Source organism: Melozone crissalis, unplaced genomic scaffold, assembly GCF_028551555.1.
Source record: "Melozone crissalis strain CALT ecotype California unplaced genomic scaffold, PUWL_Pcris_2 ptg000034l_1, whole genome shotgun sequence".
NCBI lineage: Eukaryota > Metazoa > Chordata > Aves > Passeriformes > Passerellidae > Melozone > Melozone crissalis.
The window spans coordinates 20,558,347-20,583,440 of record NW_026535812.1 but is presented as its reverse complement, the minus strand read 5'-3'; the positions used below and the strand labels follow the sequence as shown (position 1 = coordinate 20,583,440).

General features: G+C 39.1%; 1 protein-coding gene across 1 annotated transcript in view; it reads left to right on the top strand.

Moving 5' to 3' along the window:
• NAALADL2 (N-acetylated alpha-linked acidic dipeptidase like 2) overlaps positions 1-25,094 on the top strand; it is a 395,523-nt gene that overhangs the window by 174,132 nt on the left and 196,297 nt on the right. Inside the window, exon 3 of the mRNA XM_054282897.1 lies at positions 8,901-9,402. Coding sequence (XP_054138872.1) covers positions 8,909-9,402 — 494 coding nt within the window. The 5' untranslated portion in view covers positions 8,901-8,908. The remainder of the gene's footprint in view (positions 1-8,900; positions 9,403-25,094) is intronic.

Here is a 25,094-nt window from a genome sequence, read left to right as displayed (position 1 = left end):
ACTGGCAGTCTGTGATAAGTTGTGCATAGATGGAAGTTTGACTGTCAACTTGAGTGTGTCAAAAATGACCGGATCAGGCTGAGACTGAAAATTAAGGTAGTCTTTAGGATAATGGACTTATCCAGTTTATTTCTTGCAATGCCCTCATCTCCATACAGCAGAGCAAGGCTGAGAGATTTCCCTAAATAATGATTGGGAGACCATCAGAGAGAGGCTGAAGATTAAACCACAGGCTAAGCAGCTGTGTCTGTTCTCCCAAGGATTTGGTCACGCTTGGGTAGGACCTGGCTGAAAACATCATCAGATCTGGCTGCTTTTGTGGCTTAGTTCCACAAGGGCTTAAATGAAAGTGTGAAATTCTTCTGGAGAGCTACTGACAGCACATACATTACTGATACGTGAAGCTCTACGTGTAGATGTAGTTCATCACAGATCTTAAACCTGTGGCAGAACTGCCAGAAGATAGGTGTGCAGAGGAAATGCAGAAAGAAGGGGTGCTTCCTTTAATTTTTATCCTCAGGAATCCACTGAGGATTCCTTTGTTGACCTGAACTAACACATCTCAGATTTTCTTTGTAAGAGAAATCATAAACTCATTTCAGCGTGTAGACATTGGCGGACTCAGGATGCTGAATGTCACACCATATTGACTATGTGTGAAAAAACATGTTCTGATAAATTCACAGGAATTGTACACCATGCAAAATTACACCTCCAGGCAGACTCAAATGACCAAACTCTGACATTTCTCAAACTTGACAGCTTATTTCAGAGGAGATTTAGGAAAAAAAAGGTCAAAGGACACCAAACATATTACCGCTCTACTCCGCCTATAGCTATAGCAACACTAAATCTTCTGATATTACATCTTGGGGCAAATGAAGGCTTTCTCATTTAGGCCCTAGAAGCAGGAGTAAACAAGGCTTAGGAAGAGCAGCTGAGGGAGATGGTGTTTGGAGAAAAGGAGGCTTAGGCTTAGGCTTATCTTCTCTACAACTCCCTGAAAGGAGGTTCAGCCAGGTGGGGTCAGTTTTTTCTCTCAGATAACAAGTGGTGAGACAGGAAGAATTGGCTTTAAGCTGCACTAGAGAGAGTTTAGATTGGATGCAAGGAATTTTTCTTCACTGAAAGCCGTGGCACAGCTGCCCAGGGCAGTGGTGGAGTCACCACCCCTGGATGTATTTAAAACCTGTGTGACTGTGGCACTTGGGGACACGGTGTAGAGGTGGCCTTGGCAGTGCTGGGTGAATGGCTGGGCTGGGTGACCTTAAAGGTCTTTTCCAGTCTAACCAAGGTTGTGATTCTGACCTTGTATGGATCATACGCAGGGTTGTCACAGCCTGATGGCTGCAGCAATGTCCCCTGGCCTCGCCAGGAGCAGTCTCGGGGCTGATGATGCTCTGAATTGCCTCCTGTCAGGAGCCTGGGCTGTCCCTGTGCCTCACAGGTGTGCAGGGGACACCAGTGTGCTTTACAAACACGGGCTCATCTCGGGTTGCCATGGCAACACCACTCCGTGTACTTGAGCTTTAACATTTGAGAGTTCACCCAGAAAATAAATTTGGCGTGATTATGAAGTACACTCGCTTGTTTTCTGAATTCTTTGGATACAGATCGTTGGAAAGAGCAGAAAATTATGTTACTGCCTTACTGTTTTCTACCATAAACCATGCACTGAATCATTAAAGCTGTCATCTATCAAAATATAGTAAAATTCCAATAAAGCTAAATTGTAAATGTTGCCATCTTCAGCTCCATAATGTATTATTTTTAAGGATTCCCTGTCATAGTTGAACTTGATAAAAACTGAGTAAAACCCCACTGAGCAAGAAATGAGAAAAAATCTAGAAAATGTAGTCTTGAAGTAAGGATTTAATTTTTTTATACAAGTACTGACCTATTTTTCTACAGCAAGTTAGAATAGCACAGGATGGTGACAGCAGGAACATTTTCATGTGTGTCTATCAGTAGTTTGAATATATAATTTAAAGTCTGGTTTTATCAAAAAAATTACTCTTGACATGAGACATTAGGGCTTCATATTTCCTCTGTATCTCTCATTTCCATGTGAAATATTGCTAATAGGAAGATTAGGAAGATTTGTCTTCTGTAACCAGCTAAGTCTGAGAAATTGATCCCAAACTCTGAAAACTGGAGCACTTGGAACAGATTGCATGCAAAGAGTGTGGAGTCTCCTTCACTGGAGATGCCCCAGAACCATCTGGGTGCAATCTTGTGCTGTGTCCTCTGGGGTGACCCTGCTGGGGCAGCAAGGTTGGACCAGTTTTAGATGAAATTGTATCCCAAAAGGTCATCAGCTTGTTTGTGGGTTGTAGTTTCTTTTTTTGGTTGGTTTAGTTTGGTTGTTTTTCTTTCCCTTAAACAGAATGTGTTAATATTTTCACTGCAAGGTTTTTCACTGATTGTTTAAAATCAGGAATAGAGTTGATGCCAATGATGAGGCCACATTCCTGTTTTTCTTGTTTGTAGCTCATCCATAAAAGTGACCTTTTGAGTTTGGTTTTCTTTTGTTTGTTTTTGTTGTTAGTTGGCTGGTTAGTTATGATGGGGTTTTTTGTGTTTTTTTTCTTCCGGTTTGTGGTTTTTTTCCATTCTTTCCAAGATATGGGTTGAAACCACACAGCATTTTGCAATGTTGGTTTGCATCTTTTGAAGTATAGCAGACTTCCACTAGCACATTTTATTACAATGTAGTAGCTTGTAAATGTACAGTTTCAAAATATTCAAAGTTAAAATTACTTAATTTTTAAAATAATAATTTAAATAGGATTGACTGTAATTAAAAAGAGTACAAAAATATCAAAGTGAAATGTGCCCAAGCTAAAAACTGGCAACGTAAAAATTTCCAAAGTAGAAATGAGTCATATAAAATTAACTTTCTTAAGAACTGCTATGGCCTGTTAGTGCAGCTATTGCTGTCAGCATTTTCAAGTTAAACACCATTCACAATGATTTTCTTTCACATCAAATTCAACTATAAGCTTAAATGCAAATGCCCCAATAATAGTTTTTGTCCTGGTAAAGCTTTGTATTTTATTTCTTTCAGAGGCAATTATAATGTCTGGGGGAATGAAATGCAAAATATATTATTGATAAAACCTTGAAGTTGGAAAAACATATCTGTGTAGGCAAACTGGGTATCAGGTTAGTGTACAGAGAATCTTTGTGAGGAAAAATGGGAGAAGGGAAAGACTGACATTTTGGAAGAAGAGCTTTGGGCGGGATGGGCGGGAGTCTGGCAGGGTTTTGGGGAGGTAAATGGAGGGGAGGTGTTTTGGGCAGGAGGATTTAGGTGGTGGGGCTGGGGCCTGGTGCAATTGAACAGAGATGTGGGACAGAATTTCTTCCCCTTACACCCAGTTTAAGAACAAAGTGTAAACGCACATACACAACCCGTCCCAACTAGCCCTGGAAGTCCTGATTGTCCATCTTTGCTTTTAGAAACAAAAACTTCTTTGCTTTTAGAAACAATGAAATCCTACCCAATGCCCTTCTCAAGGAGAAGGATCTGAGTGTTGATTGCAGTGGAAAAATGAGTGATTAATTCATGAACTAAGAAACGGGAGTGTGTGTTTGTGTGTCTTCTCTCTCCTTGTTTGGCGTTGTCATCCTGATGTTTGCAAATGAGCAAAAAGGAGTGAACAGTGAGAGAAATGAGCTGTTCCCACCCTAACGGGAGAAGAGAGCTGTCCTGGAAGCAAAGCAAAGGCAGCAGCCCAGCACATCCCACAAGGAATGCACAGGCTCTACCAGAGCCATTTATAGTGATCTGATTATACCACAGTATTAATAAACCCCCTTGGCAGACTCTGCATCCATCACAGATGCTCTTAGCTCCTATAAAGTCAGTAAATATATCTTGAGTTTTGTTTCAGGCAAATAGGTGTTTGTAAACTAAACGTGTTTGAGAATGGGAAAAATCTGTGTTGGTAATCATGCCCAGCATATTAGAGACCAGCTAAGGCTGCCTTTTGTTACCTGGTCTACTGGGGAAGAAGGAGCTTTCTGCAATCTTTCTGTGAGTCCCAGAAATTCAGAGATTCTAAAAAGGCAGCAGGCAATTATATCTATGTACCTGTGCACATCTGGAGGGCCCAGCATATTACAGCTCAGGTGCTGATGCATTTGATTGTAGGCAGATTAATTCCTGCTCCAGCTGGGCATCATCTTGCACAAGTCTTACCAGTCAGGGTGCACCACAGCCCCTGTTCCTGTCATGTGCTCATCTTTTGTGGTGATATCAATGGTATCCTGGTCCACATGGCTGTTTATGGTATAATAAAATCAGTGAGACTTGAAGGGGTTAAATACTCTTATCATTCATCTGTGCCAAAAAGGACTTGATAATGAAAAGACAACTTTAGACTCAACTAAGCTGCTTTTACAGACCTTTCTCCAGTCTGATCTCTCTGTTGTTTTTGCTACAACACTGCTCAGTCTTTCAGGTTGCACTCATCTTTCGTGAAATGTGAACAACTGGTGAGTTTTGTCATTTGTTTTTATCTGCTGGCTCTATGGAGTGACAAGGTCCTTAACTGTCCTGCTGTAACTGAACTGCTTGCCAAGCCCATATCCCAAAGGTGAGGGAAGGGAGAAATCATTACTGCACAGAATTAAGCCAGCAGTGATGGAAATATTGCATTATTATTTTTGAATTACAGAGCAGTGTAACGTTGCTGTTGACAAGGACATAATAATCTCTTCTGCAAACAAGTTTTGTCAGGGATTTATAACTCTGAAGAAATTTGTCTAGGCCTGAAACTTGGCATCATGTCATTTAACAAAGTACTAATTTGTTGTCATACATACTTTTAGGCCTTGCAAGTGCAGAGGGTGTTGAGCTCCATGATAAGCACAGCTGTTGGCCCTTTAAACAGGTGATATTCCATCTACTTTGGGGTTTCCCCAGGCACAAAAAGATTACAAGGACTTAGAGGAAAAGCACTCCGTATAGAAGATACTGAGAAGAAAATAAAAAGGAAAGACCCCTTCAAAATGAGATGATCCAACAGCCGTGGAATTTTGGATTTATGACTGTACAAAGAGGCCCCAGTGCCTTTAGGAGAATTTCTGGGTGAATTTTGCCTTTTCAGTGGCCTGAGAAGGGCTCTCTGTGGGCAGCCCATTAACACTTGCCAACACTTCCTGCTGGGCATGAGCCTGCTAATTATCTCAGCTATTTATGAGCTGCATTTAACAACTACAGCACCAGTCACAAACAATTTACAGTGCTATGCTCATATTGCTTTTTCCTTGTTGGTTTCATAAAATGTTCATGTGAACTCACTTTTCTGTTATGGAGGTATTGGAGGGTGACCTCTAATGAAGATCATATTCTGTAGTTTCCACAAGCTTTGCTGATAAGGGATTGAAGCAGGGAAAGTTGTCAGGAAGTTTCTGGTGGTTCCATAACAAGATGTTCCTATCAGGCAGGATGTAAATGTGTTGTTTTTAAGGTCAAAGCACAGGCAGAGAGTTTTGAAATGGGCTCGTTAAGGCAACAACAATCTGATAAAGCTGACTCTCCTGATTTCTTGTGTGTAGTTAATTGAAAGGATATTCAGCTTTGGTTTGATACCTCTCTATAAACATTCTCCCCACAAATCAGTGGAACTATAGAAATGTACATCAGCTTTATTGGTCATCAGCTTGGCTCTGTCCAGTATTCCAGAGTTTATGATCCCCTTTGCTGTCCCTATAGAGTGGCTTTAAAGCTCACTTGGTGCATATTCAGACTTCTGGCATTTTGCAGTTGCTCTTTTATCTTCATAATAAAACATGTATTTAACAACAATTAAATGTTGAAACAGCTTGCTGGCAGATGGGGTGAATTTTCTATCTCCTGAAGTTTTCAAAAATGTCTTTGAAAAATATGTTCATTTTATGGTCTGTGTTATAGAGAAGACTGAACTACAGTATTGTAGTGTTTTTTTCTTGACTTCATTTTCTTCTGTATTTCTATTGTCTTTTTCTTTCACAATTCACTATTACTGTGAATATGTAGTGTTTTCTTTCTCCTTCCAGTTCCAAGCCAAAACTACATTTAATAAATAATGTTTAAGTTATGCCTACTTCCTTAACCAGCTAAATATCAAATACTAAATAGAACAGGTAATACAGATTGGATGGCACAAATGATCTGTGCCTTAAGAACCAGGAGACCCTTTGTAAAATTACTTTTGGAATGGTTAAATGCAGTGCAGGCCCCGATCTCAGATACTTCAAGGTGAGTTGTGCTGTGTCCTGAGACTGGAACAATGAGCTTAGAAATATTAGAGGGAAAAGTGAAGTGAACAACTGCAGCTACTCTTGCATTCTTTGCATTCTTTAACTAAGGGACGTGTGTTGCTAATAAGATCCCACACTCCAAAGACTGGTTTCAAATATAAAACTGAATTGAATATTGATTTCTTTATTTTAGGTCATTTAGCTGCTTGCGTGTTTTTTGGTTTGTTTGTTTTTTGTTTTTTTTCCTGAAGTGAGGAAACTGGTTTTGGTGCTCTGAATGAAAATTGAATTGCTGAGATGTTAAGCTGTGGAAAGGGGTTACTACTCATTTGCATAATAACCATTTCAAGAAATTTCATATGAATTTTTATTATGCATTTATATGTAGATTTAAATAACCTTTATTAATACACTCCATTGAACAATAACACAATTTTTTTAGTATCATAAATACAGGGAAAACTTCACTACCACAGATAGGCAATGGTCAACATTTATAAGCTCAGCAAGATGAATATTTGCCGTGAAACTCCATCTGAAAAACTTCCTTAATTCTAGTTTATGGCTAGTACTGTAGTAATCTACCAAGGGTTTACCTATTTGCCTAAACCATTTGTTAAATGACCTCAGGAATTCTAGAGCCAAAATTACCTGTTTATGAAATGCAGTGATGATTTGCTTTGCGTTAAAGGACAAAACATCAGCCTTTAATTTCTAATAAAAAGCGATATTAAGTGGAGTTGGAAAGATGAGGTTGTTGGGCAGGTGATATTACCTAGCAATGATCTCTGTCACTGATGGTTTGCAGGGTAATCCTTCCACTTACAGAAGAGGAGACAGAGTGAAAGGGCAGATAAATAGCTTGAAAATGAGTTATCTCAATTTTCCAAAGAATATTAATACATGGTTTGATGTCCCCTTGGCGCTTGGCAGGAAGCTCAGTGCAGCAGGCATCATTTCTGGGGCTGGCATTATTAAATATCTTCCTGAACAACCTGGATGGAGAGGCAGAGTGTTCCCTTGGGAGATCTCCAGGTCATTCACAGCCATGGGGATTGTGGTGCTGAAGTTCAGAGGATTTTTCACAAACCTGAGGGCTGGGCTAACAAACTCCACAAGAGAGCAGCCACAGCAGCTTTGCAGCTGTTTGACTTTGCAGCCTTTTGTGGACTCTGCTGGAATTTAAAGACTAAATTTGCAGTTGTTATTTAAATAAATAATGCAGGCTTTCCCACTAATTTAAGAGGCTTTAGCTCAGCTCACTCTAAACTCTGTTGCTCCCACTGCCTCTGGAAGGGTTTGGGCTGCAGGGGGAGAATTGATTTGCAAAGGGACTGGGATGGTGACTTGGAACATGTGGGGTCTCTTGGCTGTTCCCAGGCTGCCTGACATTTATAGGTGAGGGATATTTATATGGCTGTAGGGGGAAAATAGGCGCTGTAAATTGGTATTGTATAGAGGCAGATAGCCTTTCAGGGGACAATAGGCTGTTTCATTATATTGGAGCTTGCAAGCAGTTTGCTCTCTTCAGAGAGCTTCAAAAAGCTGAACTCCACTTTGCCATTACAGTGGGTTCCTCTGTTGTGTGGTAATGTTATTTGGAGGTGAATCTTAGGGATTGAAAATGCCTTAAAACATTAAAATGGAGTGGTAATGTAGTGTTGTAGGTGTCAGTCTAGTGTTCATCACTATGAGAGGTTTCATATCTTTATCTTCATTTTATTCTAATTGAGAAGTGAGTCTGATGTTTGAAAAGCCCTAAATTACAGATGCTTATGTGTTGGAATGGCTGTTGTCAGAGTGTGGGGGAAAAGGCACCCTGTTGTTGCAGTCTGTCAAAGATGATTGTTGAAAATTGACTTTGAGTGTTTGTACTGGAGGTCAGAGTTCCCTGTAGAGGGCTTCTACTTCATAGAAATATCTAGAAGTGCCACAGTTATGCCTTGCTATTAAAAGAATTATTTTGTTACAAATACTTACCTGGCAGTGCTTTTGATTCATTAAAATGGGAAAAATAAGTGGAGCAAAACAGCTGGGACAATTTCTAAGTAAATTCATCAGTCATTCCAGAACTATGCATTTAAAATACCTATAAATAATAGAATGCTCCATCTAAATGGAAGCCTTTTATTGATATGTAAGTACAGTGTCACCCTGAAGTTTCTTTTTTAATTTATCATTTCCATGTGTTTAGAATCAGATCTGGCAATTCATATTATTTCCAGCTTTTCAACTTTATTTTAGCAGCATTATTTTGTATGGTGTGTGAAATGAAATTGTTGCACACAGTTGTTAAGCTTTAAAATTACTTTCAGGTAACAAATAATTGTTTTGGAAACTCTGAGCCTTCACTCAATTTTTTAATATTATCTTGAGGACTGACAAAATAATTGGATAATTTCAGTGCTTTGCCATTGGCACTTTTAAATTCCTTTTATTCATATTGTTACAATATATTTCCCATGATGATGTTCATGGGACTGCTGATCTGACAAAAGACGGGACAGTGGAAGTGAGGAGAGTGAAATATTGAGAACCGAGATTTTGGGCTTTATTGTCTGATTCGTTCTTTCAGGTTTGCAAAGAATGAATAAAATGTTTAGGTGTGCGTGTAGAAACAAACAATTTGGTTTTAAATTTTGTTTTAATAGATAAAAAGATGGCCTATCACAAAGTGAATGCAGACCAGAGAGCACAGGGGCACTCTCCATACCTGGACAATGATGAGCTCCAAGCCACAGCGTTGGACCTGGAGTGGGACATGGAGAAAGAGCTGGAGGAGCCTGGCTTTGACCATTTCCAACTGGACAGCGCAGCCCAGCACCACCTGGGCAACTCCCAGAGCCCTGACCTCGACCTGGAGCCTATCCAGCCTTCCTCTTCCCCAAAGGGGAGATTCCAGAGGCTCCAGGAAGACCCTGACTACATTTCCCACTACACCAGACAGGCACCAAAGAGCAACCGCTGCAGCTTTTTTCGGATACTGAAAGTATTTTGCACTGCTTTGGTTTTATTTATTTTTGGAGTTGTGATAGGATATTATGCACGCAAGAAATGCCCTTCTCCCCCAACATCTCAAGAACCAAATAATCCTCAGATCTACCATGAAATTCTCAAGGAAATCAAAGCTGAAAATATTCAACGGATTTACAGGTACGTACCTTGGCAGGTTTTTTGCCTAAATGCTCTCAGGTGCCACTGTTAAGTCTTCACCTGATTTTCTTAATGTGGAATCTTACTTACAAACCCTGATTTTTTTTTAATGTTCAATTTTATAATGACACTTGGGAGATGTTCATAAGCGTGTTCAAAATTCATTTTTTAATAATGCAAATTTGTGCTAATCATAATATGTTTTGCTTTATTAATGTTCTATTGCTAAATATGTTATTATCTTTAATGTAAAGGAATTGAAAAACACAGATAATTCAAATTGAATGGAAATACAGACAATAGAGCAGCTGTCCTAGATCCAGATGAGTTCCAAATAACACTATTGAAAAGCAAGGTTGATACGATGCTTTGTAATATTTGGTGCTTTAAAAAAAATCCCTATCTAATTTTTGTCACAAAAGTGAACTCTGGTTTTTTTGTTTTTTTTTTTTTCTCTATATGGTAAATTAAACCTTTATTCTCTGTGGGTTTAGGGTGGAAAAATTGACCTTTGCACTCTGAAAGATGGTGATTTGTTTTTGTTGGGTTTTTTTTCTTTATTACCTATTTTAAGAATGTAAGTTTTTAAAAAATACCTGGGTTTGATTTTATTATTTTTTCAATGTGGAATCCTTTCACTTCTTTTACAGTCTATTTAACATGTTTGTGTCAGAGTATAATCACTTTTCTGTAAAAGTGAGTCTGGAAGAAAATAGGTTTTCCTGCCAACTTTCGAAATTTACTTCTATATGGGGAGGGGAGATGAGCTTACTTTTGGCTTCTGGAATGCAAAGTTCCTTTTTCATGTTAAAGGTAATGAATTGTAGATTTTTTCATCAGTATCAGTTCAGAAGCAGCAGAACTCCCATACCTGAAGTTAGAAAAGTTTGTTGTCATGGTTATGCAAAGAGATGTTACCTAGTAGATCAGAAATACATCAGAAATAACCACATGGGTGTTCTAGTAATATTTGTATTTTATCATATTTACTAAGCCAAGTCTTAAATCCTGTGAGTAATACCGTGTTGTGAGCCAACACTGTTACTAAATGCAAGAGAAAAAGGAAATACGAAGGGTTTCACGTCAGTTTTCATGCACTGAACTGATTCTATTTCTTACAAATCTAATTATTTTTAGATGGAAAAGGGTTTAGGTCATGAAAAATGCTGATTTTTAATGTAAAAAGATAACTTCTTTGTCTTTCAGAGAGTAAATTGAACTGAATTCTGTTATTAGGCTTCATCACAACCAAAGTATTGGAGTGAGCTAAGCCCCAAGATTGAGTATTACACAAATTACAGCAAATTGCTGACATGTCTGTCAGACTCAGGATAATACTTCAGTACTTTGTGTTTGGGGACTGGGAATCTCTCACCATTCTACTATTTCAAAGGGATGTTTAAAACCATCCCTTTTCAAACCCTTTATCGCTTGTCAAATGATTTCAGCTTGCTGTTAAGACACTAGTGAGAATCTGGATTTTGGGTAAAATGAATTATATAAATATTTTGAAACTTAAAAAACTTCACTAGTTGCCATCCTGTAACATAATTCTTAATACTTGTTTGGGTTTTTTAACCTATTTAATAGTATGAGTTCAGTAAAAGCAGTCAAATATTAATTCAGCTACCTATCAATCCTGTATATAAATATATAATCAATGCTTATAGTATACTGCATTACCCACATGGTTTTCCTAACCTGCATTTTGGGCTGGGACAGCTTTTATCCCATGTTGTGTTCAGTTGCTTTCCCTCAACATCTGTTTGGCAGGAGTCAGAGTAACTGCAATGAAACCTGGGGGTGTGTGGGAATAAAATTGGGGGGACAATGGGAATAAAAATTAGGGAAAAATTGGGAAAAAATAGGAAAAAAATTAGGGAGAATTGGGGGAAAATGGGAATAAAATGGGAGAAAAAGGGGAAACATTCCTTATATGGACTTTGCCCCACCCACAATTCCCTTATTTGGGTGTAGCCCCACCCACATTTCTTTATTTGGATTTTTTCCATGTCCACATTTCTTTATTTGGGATTTAGCCACACCCACATATCCTTATTTGGTATTTAGCCATGCCCACATTTCCTTTTTTGGGATTTAGCCATGCTCACATTTCCTTATTTGGGCTTAGCCCACCCATATTTCCTTATTTGGGATTTAACCATGCTCACGTTTCCTTATTTGGGATTTAGCCACACCCACATTTCCTTATTTGGGCTTAGCCCTGCCCACATTCCCTTATTTGATATTTAATCTCACCCACCTTTCCTTATTTGGGAAAAATAAGAATAAAATAAGAGGAATATGGGATTAAAATTGGGAGGACAATGGGAATAAAAATTGGGGGAAAATTGGAAAAAAATTGGGGAGAATTCAGGGAAAATGGGAGTAAATTGGGAGAAAAAAGGGGGAAAAAATTCCCTTATGTGGACTTTGCCCCACCCACAATTCCCTTATTTGGATGTAGCCCCCGCCCACATTTCCTTATTTGGCATTTAGCCATGCCCACATGTCCTTATTTGGGATTTAGCCACACCCACATATCCTTATTTGGTATTTAGCCATGCCTGCATATCCTTATTTGGTATTTAGCCATGCCCACATTTCCTTTTTTGGGATTTAGCCACGCTCACATTTCCTTATTTGGGCTTAGCCCACCCACATTTCCTTATTTGGGATTTAGCCATGCCCACATTTCCTTATTTGGTATTTAGCCACACCCACAGTTCCTTATTCAGGGATTTAGCCATGCCCACATTTCCTTATTTGGGCCTAGCCCACCCACATTTCCTTATTTGGGATTTAGACACACCCACATTTCCTTATTTGGGAAAAATAAGAATAAGAAGAGAATGGGAATAAAATTGGGAGGAAAATGGGAATAAAAATTGGGAAAAAAAATGGAATTAAAATTGGGAAAAAATGATCAAAAATTAGGAATAAAATTGAGGGGGGAAATGAGGGGAAAAATGGGGAAAATTTGGTAAGAAACAGGGAAAATATTGGGGAAAAATGAGGGGGAAAATGGGGGGAAATTGGAATAAAATGCAAAGAATTTAGGGGGAAAATGGAGAAAAAACAACATATGTTGCTTGGGTAAAAGGAAAAAAAAAAGCCCATACCTGACAAAATCAATATATGTTTTTTGAAAACTTCCTTCAATAAAATACTTTGAGTTACGAGGAATAAGTGGCAGCTGCTTAGCTTGCAATTTCTAAATGTTACTGAGCATGACATTAATTTAATTTTCGTTATTTACTCCTTAGATCAGGCTCAGATGGTATGGGTGTTTGCTAACAGTCCTGTGAAGGAATTAGGAGGAAAAAAACCCCAAAAACTGTTTAAGAGACAGAGGTGCCAATCATAGTGCTGGAACAGACATCAACTTAATGTGCTTGAAGGTCTGGCATGGGAACTTTCTGTTGGGGTGAAATCTGTTTGTGGTCAGATGAAGCTTTGAGGATTTAATCCTTTGCGCTTCTAAAGAGGTGGCAGAAGTGCTCCAGGGAATTTGTGTTGGTTTTGTTTAGATTAGGACTGCCTTCTGTGTGAGTTGAATGAAGCCTGTCTACCGGTCTCTGTTAGGAGTGGGAGTGGTTGAGGTTAAATCCCCTGGAGGGATTTAAACGATGTGTAGATGTGGCATTTAGGGACATGTTTAGCCACCTTGTCACTCAACGGTGCTGGCTTAATGGTTGGACTCAATCTTAGAGGTGTTCATGTTTCCAATTTAAACAATTCTGTGATGGTGTAGGATATCTGCAGTTTGTATTCATGGGTTGCTGAATTGGGATATTAAGGTTCTCCACCGGAGGCTCCTCCTGGTGGGCTCCTCTTTTGTCAGTCCCATCCTGGCTGTCTGCATCATCCCATCTCCATGTCAAGGTTGTTTGGTGGGTTTTTTTTTATTTGGTTGGTTGGTTGGTTTTGTTTGGGGTTTTTTTGTTTGTTTTGGTTTTTTTTTCCCCAGCAGACATACTAGAAATCATTAGGTAAGAAAACTCAGTGTGTTGGCTTTTATTCCTTCAACTTTGCACCTTGTTTCCTTTGAAATGGGAATGCTACAGTATTTCTGTGCAATTCAGCGCACTTGTAATTACTGGTTTTGGCCAAGTTGCTTAATCAATGGTACAGCCTAAATGAACATTATCTCTGTGAGCCTTTTTGGACACCTCTCTCCCTGTGAGGAGGTGCTTGCATTGTTCACAATAAAAGGCAGAAATCAGTTCATTCCTGATGTTTCAGAGGTTTCAAGAGGAGTTATCAGAGGTGCCTGAAGAGGAAAAGTAATTGCCACAAGAAAAATGAAGCACTTTTCCTCACCTAGCATGCTGCATTTTTAACTGGGACAAAAGAGAAAAAAGGGACCAATATTCTTAACAGGATTCAATCAGTAAATCAAACAATTCATGAGTTTAAATACTACGTTTGTTCAGATATATATTTTTGAAGATAAACAATCTGCTCCACAGTACGGGCAAATTCAGATCTGGTAAAATCACTCTTGATTCTGCAGACATCACTGGGCTGGTGGGAATCCAGTAATTATATCTGTTTGTGCCATGAGTGTAACTTTTCACAGTGTTCTTCTGGAAGACATATGACAAAATTTAAGTTCAAGGAGGTGTAACTTGTCTCCGGAAGGCCTTCAGGGTGGATATGAAAAGGACATAAATCCTACATCCAAAAGAGGAGGACGTTGAAACACAGAATCTACTTTTTAAAATGACACTCAGATTTCAACTATCACTTAAATGCTTTTGAAAATTCAGCTGTTTTTTTCTTTCTTGCTCTGTATGATGTATATAAAGTATTTCAATTCTATTGCTCCAAAACCAAATCAAAATGAAACAATCCTGCTTTATTTGGAAAATGTGGGGCTATCATAATTTTTAGGAGGTATTAATTTTGGGTCTGGCTTCTGTAAATTAAATGGATAAACAAAGATTGGTGTTGAATAGTAAGAATAAAAGACAGTTGTGTTGATGCCAGTGATAACTCTGGCTGTGCATTATTTATCAGATTAGCAGATTGCTCTTGTTTTCTAAAAATTCTTGTAGCCTTATTGAGCTTTACCCAATAATTTCTTTCCAAAATTATACATCTTGGTTGATATCAGATCCACAGGTTTTTTTAGATAATCTTCCCATGATTAAAACTGGGATGGGGGCACAGAGGGAAAAATCTTTGCTTTGCTCTCCAGCCAGTCTACAGAGAAGCTCCTACATTTCAACTCTGCTTTTCATCCTGTGTATTCTCACTCAAATGCTCCCTTCACTATCATGTTTTCCCCCCTGGAGCAACAGGGAGGTTTAAATCCCTTCATAATACATGCAGTTGTAACTAACTGTCCTTTAGAGGCATATCTGTTCCTTATTCCAGCTGGTGATATCACCTGCAGGATCTCCCAAATCCATCTCTGGTGAGAATTGATTTGTCACTGGTGCCTGCTGCCATCCATAACTTCAGCTTAATTCTTCAAAGGGTTTTGGGAAGAGCAGGCAGCCGCTGCTCTCCTGTGTGTCATGGCCAAGGAATAAAAGTGCCAGTGCAGTGAGAAAAGGACTTTCACTTGTTTTTTTCCTCTTTTTTTTCCAAGTGAAGTGAGAAGCTTCCATATCCAAGTGTTTCTCGTTACCTGATCAGTTGTAATCAGTGATGTTAAAACCCTACGGCGTCAAATCTTTTTCCCAGGTAAAGTCTGTGAAATACATACCTGAGGAGCAGAGAGAGCCTGGAACCTCTAGAAAAATTGGAGTTTTGCAGACTTGGACTGAATGGAATTTACAGGCTGGTGCTTGGTGAATTGCCTTTTTCCAGGAATGAGGAATTCCTGCAGGAGCAGAACCTCCTTGGGAAGGGGGTGAGGAAAGGGGTGCTCTGGTCACTGCTCCCCTGGGTAGAGACACATTTAGTGCCCACTCCTATTAACAGCTACTGCTAATTAATAGCTACAACCTCTCCATGGCTGCTGGGAGCCATGGCCTAGCCTAGCTCACTTCACTCATGACCAGTTTTGTCCCCTGTACACAAATTTTGGTTTTTGTCACACCAACAGCTGAAAAGAACATTGAAAAAAAGCAATGGGAACTCATCCTGTTTCCTCCTGGATATCAGTTTCAGGTATTTCTTGTGTTGCTATCAAAAATGCAAGCATTCAATCTAGTTAGGCTCGGTCTGAAGCCGCGCCTGCTTCGTCTTTGGGAATGGATGTTGGTGTATTCCCAGGTAACCAGGAGCTGAGTGAGCTCCCTAGATCCATTTAATTCCCTCTGTGGAACCACTTGGGATTTTCTTCATTCACATGATAATTTTGAATGTGTATTTATAAAGTACAAAGTCCTTTTTGAAAGGAGATGAGAGTAATATCAGACAAGGGAAAGTTCCCACTTTTTCCCCTGTCACCTCCCAATTGAAGAATGGCTCTGGGAACATGGGGAGGTGGCTTTTGTGGAAGAAAGATGCCCTGTGTGACCCAAGTGCTATCTGTGGAACAGAGACTTGATAAATTTAGGCTTCAGATACCCACTTATGTCAAGTATGATTTCTTTTTAAACCAAAAAATAGGTTATATTTGTACTTCAGAGGTGTTAATAGAAAGGCTTGTCTGTTTTATTGTTTTCCTTGGTTTCATTATTTTAAAAATTTTATTTCTTTTTCTTTAGATGAAAAAAGGATACAATATATAGATATAATGCATCAGAAGGATGTGCAAGTTTGAGCCTGTTAGGGTCAGCTGCAGCATAAGCTTATAATATTCCTTTTCCTTTTTGAAGAAATGTCTTAGGTTATGGTTTACTTACATTGAAAGGATGTGTTTCAAGTCCACCTTGTGTTTCACTGAGAAAAATTTTTCTTTTCTGTTGATTTTTTTTTTAACAGTATCCATCAAAATATATCGATTTTTAGATGTTTGATTTTGGAAATAATATACAGTAAAATCTGATTTTTTGTATCATAACTGTATCCTTTATAAATTAAATACATTGTGTTGCTTTAAAATAATTTTCTTAAGCAATGCATGTTTGATTTCCTAAGCAATAAGTGTGATATGTTAATGAATTAGAATCAATAAACTATATTATGCCACATCAGCATAATAAGTAAAGTCCCTTGATAAATTTACTGTCTGTCACAGCTTAGATGAATGGCTTTAGTCCTGCTGCTGTGCAGTGCCTTGTGTATTCCATGAAAAGTGACACTGGTTTTTGATAGGCTATAAAGTATAAATGAATTTTGCTCTGATCACTTATTTTTGAATTGCATAATCTTACTAATTTTAAAGATTACCCTGCTGGAATTGCCTCAGAGTCCTCACAAGAGGAGTGTGGTTAGGGTTTAGAGAGAGAACCAATTTCCATGGCCATTAGCTATGTGCTGCTTTACCATCACTGCTTAAAGCGTGGGGCAATTTAGTCCCAATTAGAACAGCAATTCTGAGTGGTGACAAGTGCTGCTTTCCCTAATAGATGATGAAATGAGCTGTGCCAAGTGGCTCAGGGAGTAATTTGCTTTTTAAAGGTCTGGCATTCCACATTCCTGCCTGTTGGAGGTAACAGAGGGATTGAGGAGGGCCTGATGATGCCTTGGATCCTTCTGTCAGCTGGGCTGCCCCAGGACATCTTGCTCTCCCCTTTGTCTGTAGGTGTCTGGTGCTGTTTGATGCTCAGATTTTCAAGGGAGCATTTCTGTTTCAGGGACAATCTGGAATGGATGGTGAAACATCTGTAGATTTAAAAAATCCATCCATTTTAAGAAACTTTTGGTGAGTGATAGGCTCTGTACTTGACTTTACCTGAAAGACAGAAATACTTGACTGGAGATTTCTGAGCAGCTCTGACACTAATGCTGGCTAAAAGGCAGCATTTAGAAGCAAAAAAGTTATTTACGTTGCCATCTATCATTTTTATAGATTGAACCATCCACATTTTTCCTAACAGAAAGAACCTGAAGGAATAAAAGCCTGCTGAGATGACAACCAGTTTTCACTGTAGGCTAGGTGCTTCCATTTGGTAAATACCACAGGGTGAAGAAATTGGACAAAGTTGTCCTTCACTGTCCAGTCCTTGAAATTCAATTCAAGGAGGATCAACAATTTTGGCTGGCGGTCCCAGGGATGTGTTTATAACAACAGTGAGGAACAAACCTTGCAGAACCCCCATAACACTTTAATAGTGACACATGGACTGCCTGAACAATGCAGGAGTTTCTCCTGTCTCTGCTCTGAACTCCCCAGCATTACTGTGTGCTCAGAGGGTGGGTTTTTCCTCAGAGGAGATGGTGGCAGAGGCCATTCAGAGAATCCCTGCAATTCCTGAGGCACCAAGCCCTGGCAGGTTGCTGTTTAGGATGCATCTCTCATCAGCACGGTGTGAGACTCAACTCCATGGGTACTCCTGAGCTCCAGCCTTTCAGAGGGATCTGCAGTTCCATGGTAGGCACTGCAACAATAAGCAATTAGTTTCCTGCCTCTACGCATAAATCAAATTAACAAAGCCCCGAGGGGAAGGAGTTTTCTCAGCCCTTTCTTGGAGGTGCTTTGACAAGCAGTTCCCTGCCATCAGCACCTATGACAGCTGTTTGCTGGAAGCCTGATAAGCCAGACTGTTGCTGAATTTAACTAACTGCAATTTGCTGTACTGCATTAAGTTACTGTTCATGCAAAATTTGTAACTGAAGGTTGCTGGGGAACATTGCTCAGGATCGATCAGGGATAATGAAATTGATATTGTCTGAATAATAATCAATTTTGATGGTGGTATTCTGCAGTAGTCTTCTGTTAAGGGGCTTCTATTCTCAGTTCAATTCTCTTTGAAAGCTGATGAGTTTCTGGAATGAAACAAATATGGATTGCATTACAAAGTTGAGGCTTTCCCTGGCAATATTGGAACTTGTGGAGTGTAAGACTTTTCAAAATTAAAGAAGTTGGCTTTTTTTAATTTCTACAGTACTGTTCATGGACAAGAAGTTAAATAATGCCTCCTGCTAATTTCTCTCAGTCTCAGTTATGGGTGATCTTTAAATATACATTTTCAAGTCTCATCCTTCATAAAGGCTGGTGTTTCCTTTCTCATCTTTCAGGTAAGCTGATGTAGCCTTTGGACACATCCAGTTGCCACAAATTTACATATGTTCCTGTACAAGTTAAAATACCAACTCATACTCTTCTTAGTTTATGAGTGTTTCTTCAAGGCTGAAAATGCTGTAATTTTCCAGTAAGATGGAATTTTCTCTTTCTACTCTTTTTTTTCTTTCTAGAGAAACATGAAAGTTGAAAAGTGAATTGAAATGTCACTATGAAAACAGAATGCTCGAATAGCTCAGAAGCAAAATTGTTTGGAAATCTTTTTTCTTGGAGACCTCATGATTTTTGTTCCTGTTTGGGGAATTTGTGGGGTGTGTGCTGACAGTTCCTCACAAAGCAATGTCTGGTCCTTGACCAGCTTAATGTCTTTATTTCTCATTTGTGAAAATTTGTTATTTAATGGAGTAGAGAAGATAACAGAAACAAAAATGAGCGTTGAAAATAACACTTTAAGATCTTATTTGCTTTACTTTTTTTAATGGGTGCTCAATCTTAATTAGCCATCTGGCAAATTAATTGGGTTGTGTGAGGCTTCAAGAGAAAGGTCACTGTTGCTGAAAGGGTCAGGACCCCATCACAGATTGATTTCTCTCCAGGAAATTTGTGAAATCTCTGCAGACATAAGTTTGCAATAATTGTAGTATTTTACTGAGATCTGGGTCTAGAGGAAGAAAGTGATTTGTAATGTCTTTCCTGTGGAAGTTGGGACATGGCTGCAGACCCCAGTCCTCTCCTGTAGTACAGAACTGATTAAATGGCCAGAATTTCGGAGCACATTACCTTGCCTCAGCAGTCAGAACTGGTGTGATGCTCCAGACAATATCACATCTTGCTGCTGCTTCAGGTGAGTAACTGAAGCCCCCAGACAGGTGAAGGCCAGGGCTTGATCAAAACTGGGAGAGGTGAGACAGTGAGAAGGAGGAACAATAGTTGAGAATGTGTAAGGAGCCCATGAAAATGTCAGTGTGCCTTTGATGGACATTGCTCTCTCTGTTCCAGCAGAGAGCTCAGATATTCACAGTTACACTTGTGGCCAGGCTGGAAGGTGTTCCCTGTGCTTCTGGAATCCGTTTCCTGTCCAAGGCTCCGTGAGCCGGGGCTGGTGCAGTGCAGATTGAGAGCATTTAATTATTGAAATAGTTGGCTGAGTGCTGTTTGTCAGTAAAAGGTGGTAGCTCTGGGAAGTCACTTGTTTTATGGTCATTTGTTAGTAATTGTTATTGAATGCTTTCATTTTCAATAAATGCCAGCCTGGCTGATGGACCTTGTGATGTGCATTGTTAAATAAATAGGCAGGCTTCAAAAAAGGCCATACAGGTCATGAACAAAGTTTCTGTTCCCTGTCAACTATTTAGGGAACGAAGCAAGGAGCTGAATTATTCATAACATGGTTAGTGCAAGGCAAATGGAACCTGCTGCTGTGTTGCTAGCAGTGCAAATAGTGACCTAAAATATATAAAAATGGTTTTCTTCTGTATTATAACACCTGTTTTTCTTTACCAATATTTCTGGAGACTATTTAAGAAAATTAAACCCTGTGGGGGGGAAAAAAAAAAAGATAAATCTGCATGGGTTCTTCAGGATCCTAGCAGGGAATATTGTTTCTAAATTATTCAGTGTATGTGATGAGAAGATAGATAAGGCCTGGTGTTAATACAGGTATTCATTTTGTTCTTGTGGAAAATGTGTGGTCTTTTTTTTTATTATTAACTTTTGTAAAGGCTTTTTTCTTACAGGCAGAAACATATCTATTTGTGTAGCTGTCCACTTCTAGATGGGGCTTTGTGCCTGTGTGAATACATAGGTATAATTTTGCATAATAGCTGAAGTTCTGTCCTTTACCCAGCACTTCTCAAAGCTGTCATATATTCCAGTGCCTGGCACCATTTCTCCCTGTGGTTGTGGCTGAAGCCTGATTGCCTTCTAATCCCAGGGCCACAAGTACTCCTTGTGTTCATAGCTCCTTTGAAGGCATCAAAACTCCAAGTACCATGATGGCTGTGTTATAAACGCCCTGAGAGTTATTAAGGACACAGTCCTTACATATAAATACAGCTTGGGAGGCTTATCTCATTCATATCAACACAAGTGTTATATAGAATGTGAGATGAAGTTAGTTGATTGCAGTGCAGCAATATTTCCACATAAAAAAAGATACCTGGGGGGGAATCCAGCATTAAATTACAAGTAGAAGTACACAGCACAGAAAAGCTGATGAATGGAACCAACTCCTGTATGGCTTTGTTCTGTTAGTGGATATTCTTTAGCCAAACTGTCACAGGGTTCAACACAAGGCAAAATTTGTCTGTGGTGTAGAAAAGGTGAGATGACTTAGTGGTTTCTGGTTTTTTTTTCTTTTTCCTGATCTCTGTGTTTCATCAGTCTTTTCAGAGCTTGTATTGAAGCATACCAAGATGAATAAACTTTTTGAATTAATGCTTTTCCCCCCCTTTGTTCTTGAGCTGGTTTTGCTAGGATGCCTGAGAGGGCTTGATATTAATAGTCTGTCCTGATTAACAGACTGAGCTAAACTAGAGGATTTGGGCTCTGGTGGCTGCAGGAGCTGGGGTAGAGCTGGGTGCTGTCACAGAGCTCCTGAAAGGCACAGGGAGCTGTTCATGGCACAGTGAACAGGCTGGGCATTAGCTGGGATTTGCAGCGCTTTGCTAGCAAAACTTTTTTTTAAGAAGCAGACTTGGTTAAAGCAAAAATCATTTGGTATTATTCTAGAAATACAAAGCTAAATAAATTAAATCCTCCTTTAGTCTTGTGGATTTGGAAATTGGTTTTACATGCTTGTGTTGCATCCTGCCTGGCTTAGTCTAACTCCCTTTTTCCAGTTTTTGCCAGCACTGCTGCCTCAGCAGCCATGTACAGATCACAGATTCCTGAGGAGGAATGAGGCTCATGGAGGGCTGGGTCTCTCTTCTGTCTCTCTCATTTCCTCCTGACTCAGTGTGTCTTGACATTAAAAAGGTTTCTCTGTGTGGGAAACACTTAATCAGATCAGGATGAGTCATAGCAGGATTAAATGTTGGCGGTAGGATTGGATCCCTTGCCCTCAGTTAACGTAATTAAGACTGACATTAAAGATCAAATTATCCTGTATCAGATTAGGTCTGAGTGAGAAACCGTTCGGTGGCATTCCTGCACAGTGCTGGCCCTGCCTTGCTGAGGAGGCTTGAGGTCCCCAAGGTGCTCCAGAGCTCTGGGTCTCCTTGCTGGAAGGTTCCTCTTGCAAAAGCAAAACTGGCTTTGGGGGAATGTTGGAATTTTTCCAGCAGGACTGTGGAATTGTATGTACCAAATCTAAATGCTTTGCTGCTTGGCTGCCTTTCCTGCACTGCCTCAGGGAAACCCCAGGGTTCTCCCAGGGCATCTCAGCTGAGCTGGGCACAGCAAAGGGTGTGATGGCACCAGCATCTTCTGACCTCTGGGGGACTTCATGGGATCCTCCTTTGCTCCTGTGTTTGGCTTCTCCAGAACAGGTGAATCTCTTTGAGATCTGGTCCCATTTGCATCCTTGTAGACAAGAGCAGCTGGCATTCCTGCAGCGCTTGTTAGCACACACAGAATCACCAGGTTGAAGACACCTTCAAGATTATTGTGTCCAACCCGGCCCTAGCACCTCAATTAGACCATGGCACCCAGTGCCACATCTAGTCTTTTTTTAAACACATCCAGAGATGGTTAGCGTAGCAGGATATTCTCTAATGGTTGCCTTACAAACTTGCTCCAACTTTCTATTGTCCTTCAAAGGATTCAGAATGTTTGCACAGAATTTTGGTTATCGAATAACTCAGTCTGCCCCGAAAGAATTAACTGCAGCATTAGTTATATACTGGATCTCCTGGTACATAAAGACATTTTAACACTTTTTATTTATTGTGTGTTAGACACTGGTTGCTGGCTGCATTATATTATGTGACTCAGTTCAGCAGAGGTAGAAAACAGATTTATCTAAAGATGAGTGTTAAGTATTTGTTATGTGCTGTTGTGCCACTCATGAAGAGTGACTTTGGGACAAGAATGGTGATATTCCATCAGTAACTGAAGATCTATTACCCTAAAGTAAAAAGAGGTTTTTTTCCAGGATGAGAGGAAAGCAATTTCCTACATAGAGGGATGGCAATAATTGCAATAAGGTTTCCTGTAGCCATACACAAATAGTTTCAGGTTTTTATGCCAGATTGTGATACAGGAAGTAAATAGTACTTCATAAAACTACTAAAAAGAGAACTTAAAAGAAAAAATGTGACCTTAGCAAGAATTGCCGGGGCGGCTATTCCAGAAGCATCAAAAGTATATTGTAGTTCTGTTTGTAATCCTTTAGATAGATGAGTTGATAGTAATAGAGAATTAGTGTTCCTTGCCAGACAGCTAGGAGATGTCTTTATGCTTTTTTATTGTGTTACAAACAATGTATTTACTTCTCCTCAGCTGTAAACATTATTGAAGTTTGTCAGAAAAATCTCTTATTTTATTTTGCCCACACCAGCGTTTGAAACCTTGGAAGGATTTGTGTGTGCTGAAGATTGGTTTGTTGTTATTAGAGCTGAGAGGGAGCTGATGGATCTCTGTTAGCACGGGTTCGAGACAGTGTTTGAGCCACCCTGGGAATATGTGAGGATACAGTAAAATCAAATGTTTTTTAGTTACAGTTTTACTTGAACACTAGCTCTGTGAGAGAGCACATTCTACTGGATGTGGAAAATTACAGTGAGTACTTGCAATGATCTCTGGTTTTATGGAATGGAGGAGCCCTGGTTTGATCTTGAAGGCAACGTAGCAAAGTTTTCAGTTGCTTTTCCCTGTGTACCAGAAGAATTTCATGCCCACTGGAAATATTGTCTCTCACCAGCCTTGAATACACGCAGATGTTAAAGTACAGCATCACAAAGTAGTTATCTCTTTAGCTGAAAGTCTGAATTTTCAGAGAAAGTATAATTATTTAGGGAAAGTGAAGATGGAATGAAGACAAGAAAAGCTGTTTGATGATATTCAATTTGCCTTTCAGAGTGTGCGTTTTATAATAATGTTTTGATTTAATCAAATTAATTATCTGTGTTTTATTTTTCCTTAAAAAAAGAACAGAAATTCTAAACAAAAGACAGGCATGAATTATTACACTAATGTTATTATGCACTGGGAATCAAAAAGCCTGAGCTAATGCTGTTTAGACCCTTCTTTAAAGAAATAATCAAATACATTAAATTAATTTTGCCATGAATATCATGTGAAATTTTTCTTGTCTTATATTAGCAGATCTCACCAGAAGGGGCTAGTTGACCAAATATAGATTCAGCACTTCAGTAATTTAGAAATTCAGTAAATTACTATGGTTCCAGTCAGAAAGGACTCAAAAAAACTAATAAAACTAATTTGGAATTAAAATGAGTTATAAGTATAATTTTTAAACAGTATGTTGACAGTCATGGAAGTGGAGCTCTGTTTCTTAGAGGAGGATAAAGCCACATGATGAACTAAGGCAGATTGTATTCTTTTTTAAATGCTCCTGAACTGTTCTTCCTGGTTTTGCCACTGAAAGGGAGCCCCTTTGTAATGATCTAGTTGTATAACTAATTATTTAACTAATTAAGTCCTCTTTCAGATCATATTTAAAAATTTTTCATTAGTCTTTTTTCAGGATGCCTAGTATGCACTTATTTTCCTGAATGTTCCAGAATTCTTCTGAATTTGCAATTTGTATAACTTAGCTCCTTTATTTAAATGTCCATTATTTATTGTTAACATGGGAATATTTTAATATTTTAATTTTGTTAGGTGAGATATCTAACATGTCTTTGCACACTTGAGGAATATGGAATAACACACTTGGATTTATTTTTTTAATTCATATATAAATAAAATAATCCTGATTGTCCATAGTTTCTCAGAGACAAGCCCCAGCATGATTGAGTTAGCTTATTTATAGCATTGATAGGCACTTGTTTTTTGAAATCTTTTTTCAAATTAGTGCCTGTGTAGTATAGAGGGACCAGAATAACTGGTCCCTCTATACTACACAGGCACTTATTTGACTAATAAAGACCATGAATGTACGGATTTTAAAAATCCGGTTTATCAGGTGTCTAGGCTTGGAGCTCTCTGGGGTAGTGAGTGGTTTTATTTGCTCTCTGTACAGTGGCTGGTGTACTGGAGCCTTGTTGAAAGCCACTAAAATGCCAATAACCAGCAGTAACACTGCCTTTGTTTTCCTGAAAATTAATGCCTGCATGTGTAGCTTATGCTCCCTAATTTTGAATGCAGCCTTTGCCATAATTGTAGAAAATGAGGAAATTGTGAGCACAGAGTTGGAGAGAGGGTGAAGCTACCGCTGCTAAGGAAACCTTAATTGTTGAAGTTCAAGTTAAAAGGGTGAATATTCAGAATTGGATCAGACTGCAACCTCCTAGAACTTACTGCGAATGCCATTTAAAAATGATTGGGCACTTCAGTTTAATTTGCTTGAAGGTGAAGAGCTTATGAGACATATTTGAACCCAGAAATAATTCTGACAGCTAATTTTTACATGCATGAAGAAGAAGTTTTATAGTGGAAACCTTGACTTTTAGCGCTGTAGAGCTGTCATAAAGGCCCTAATGAT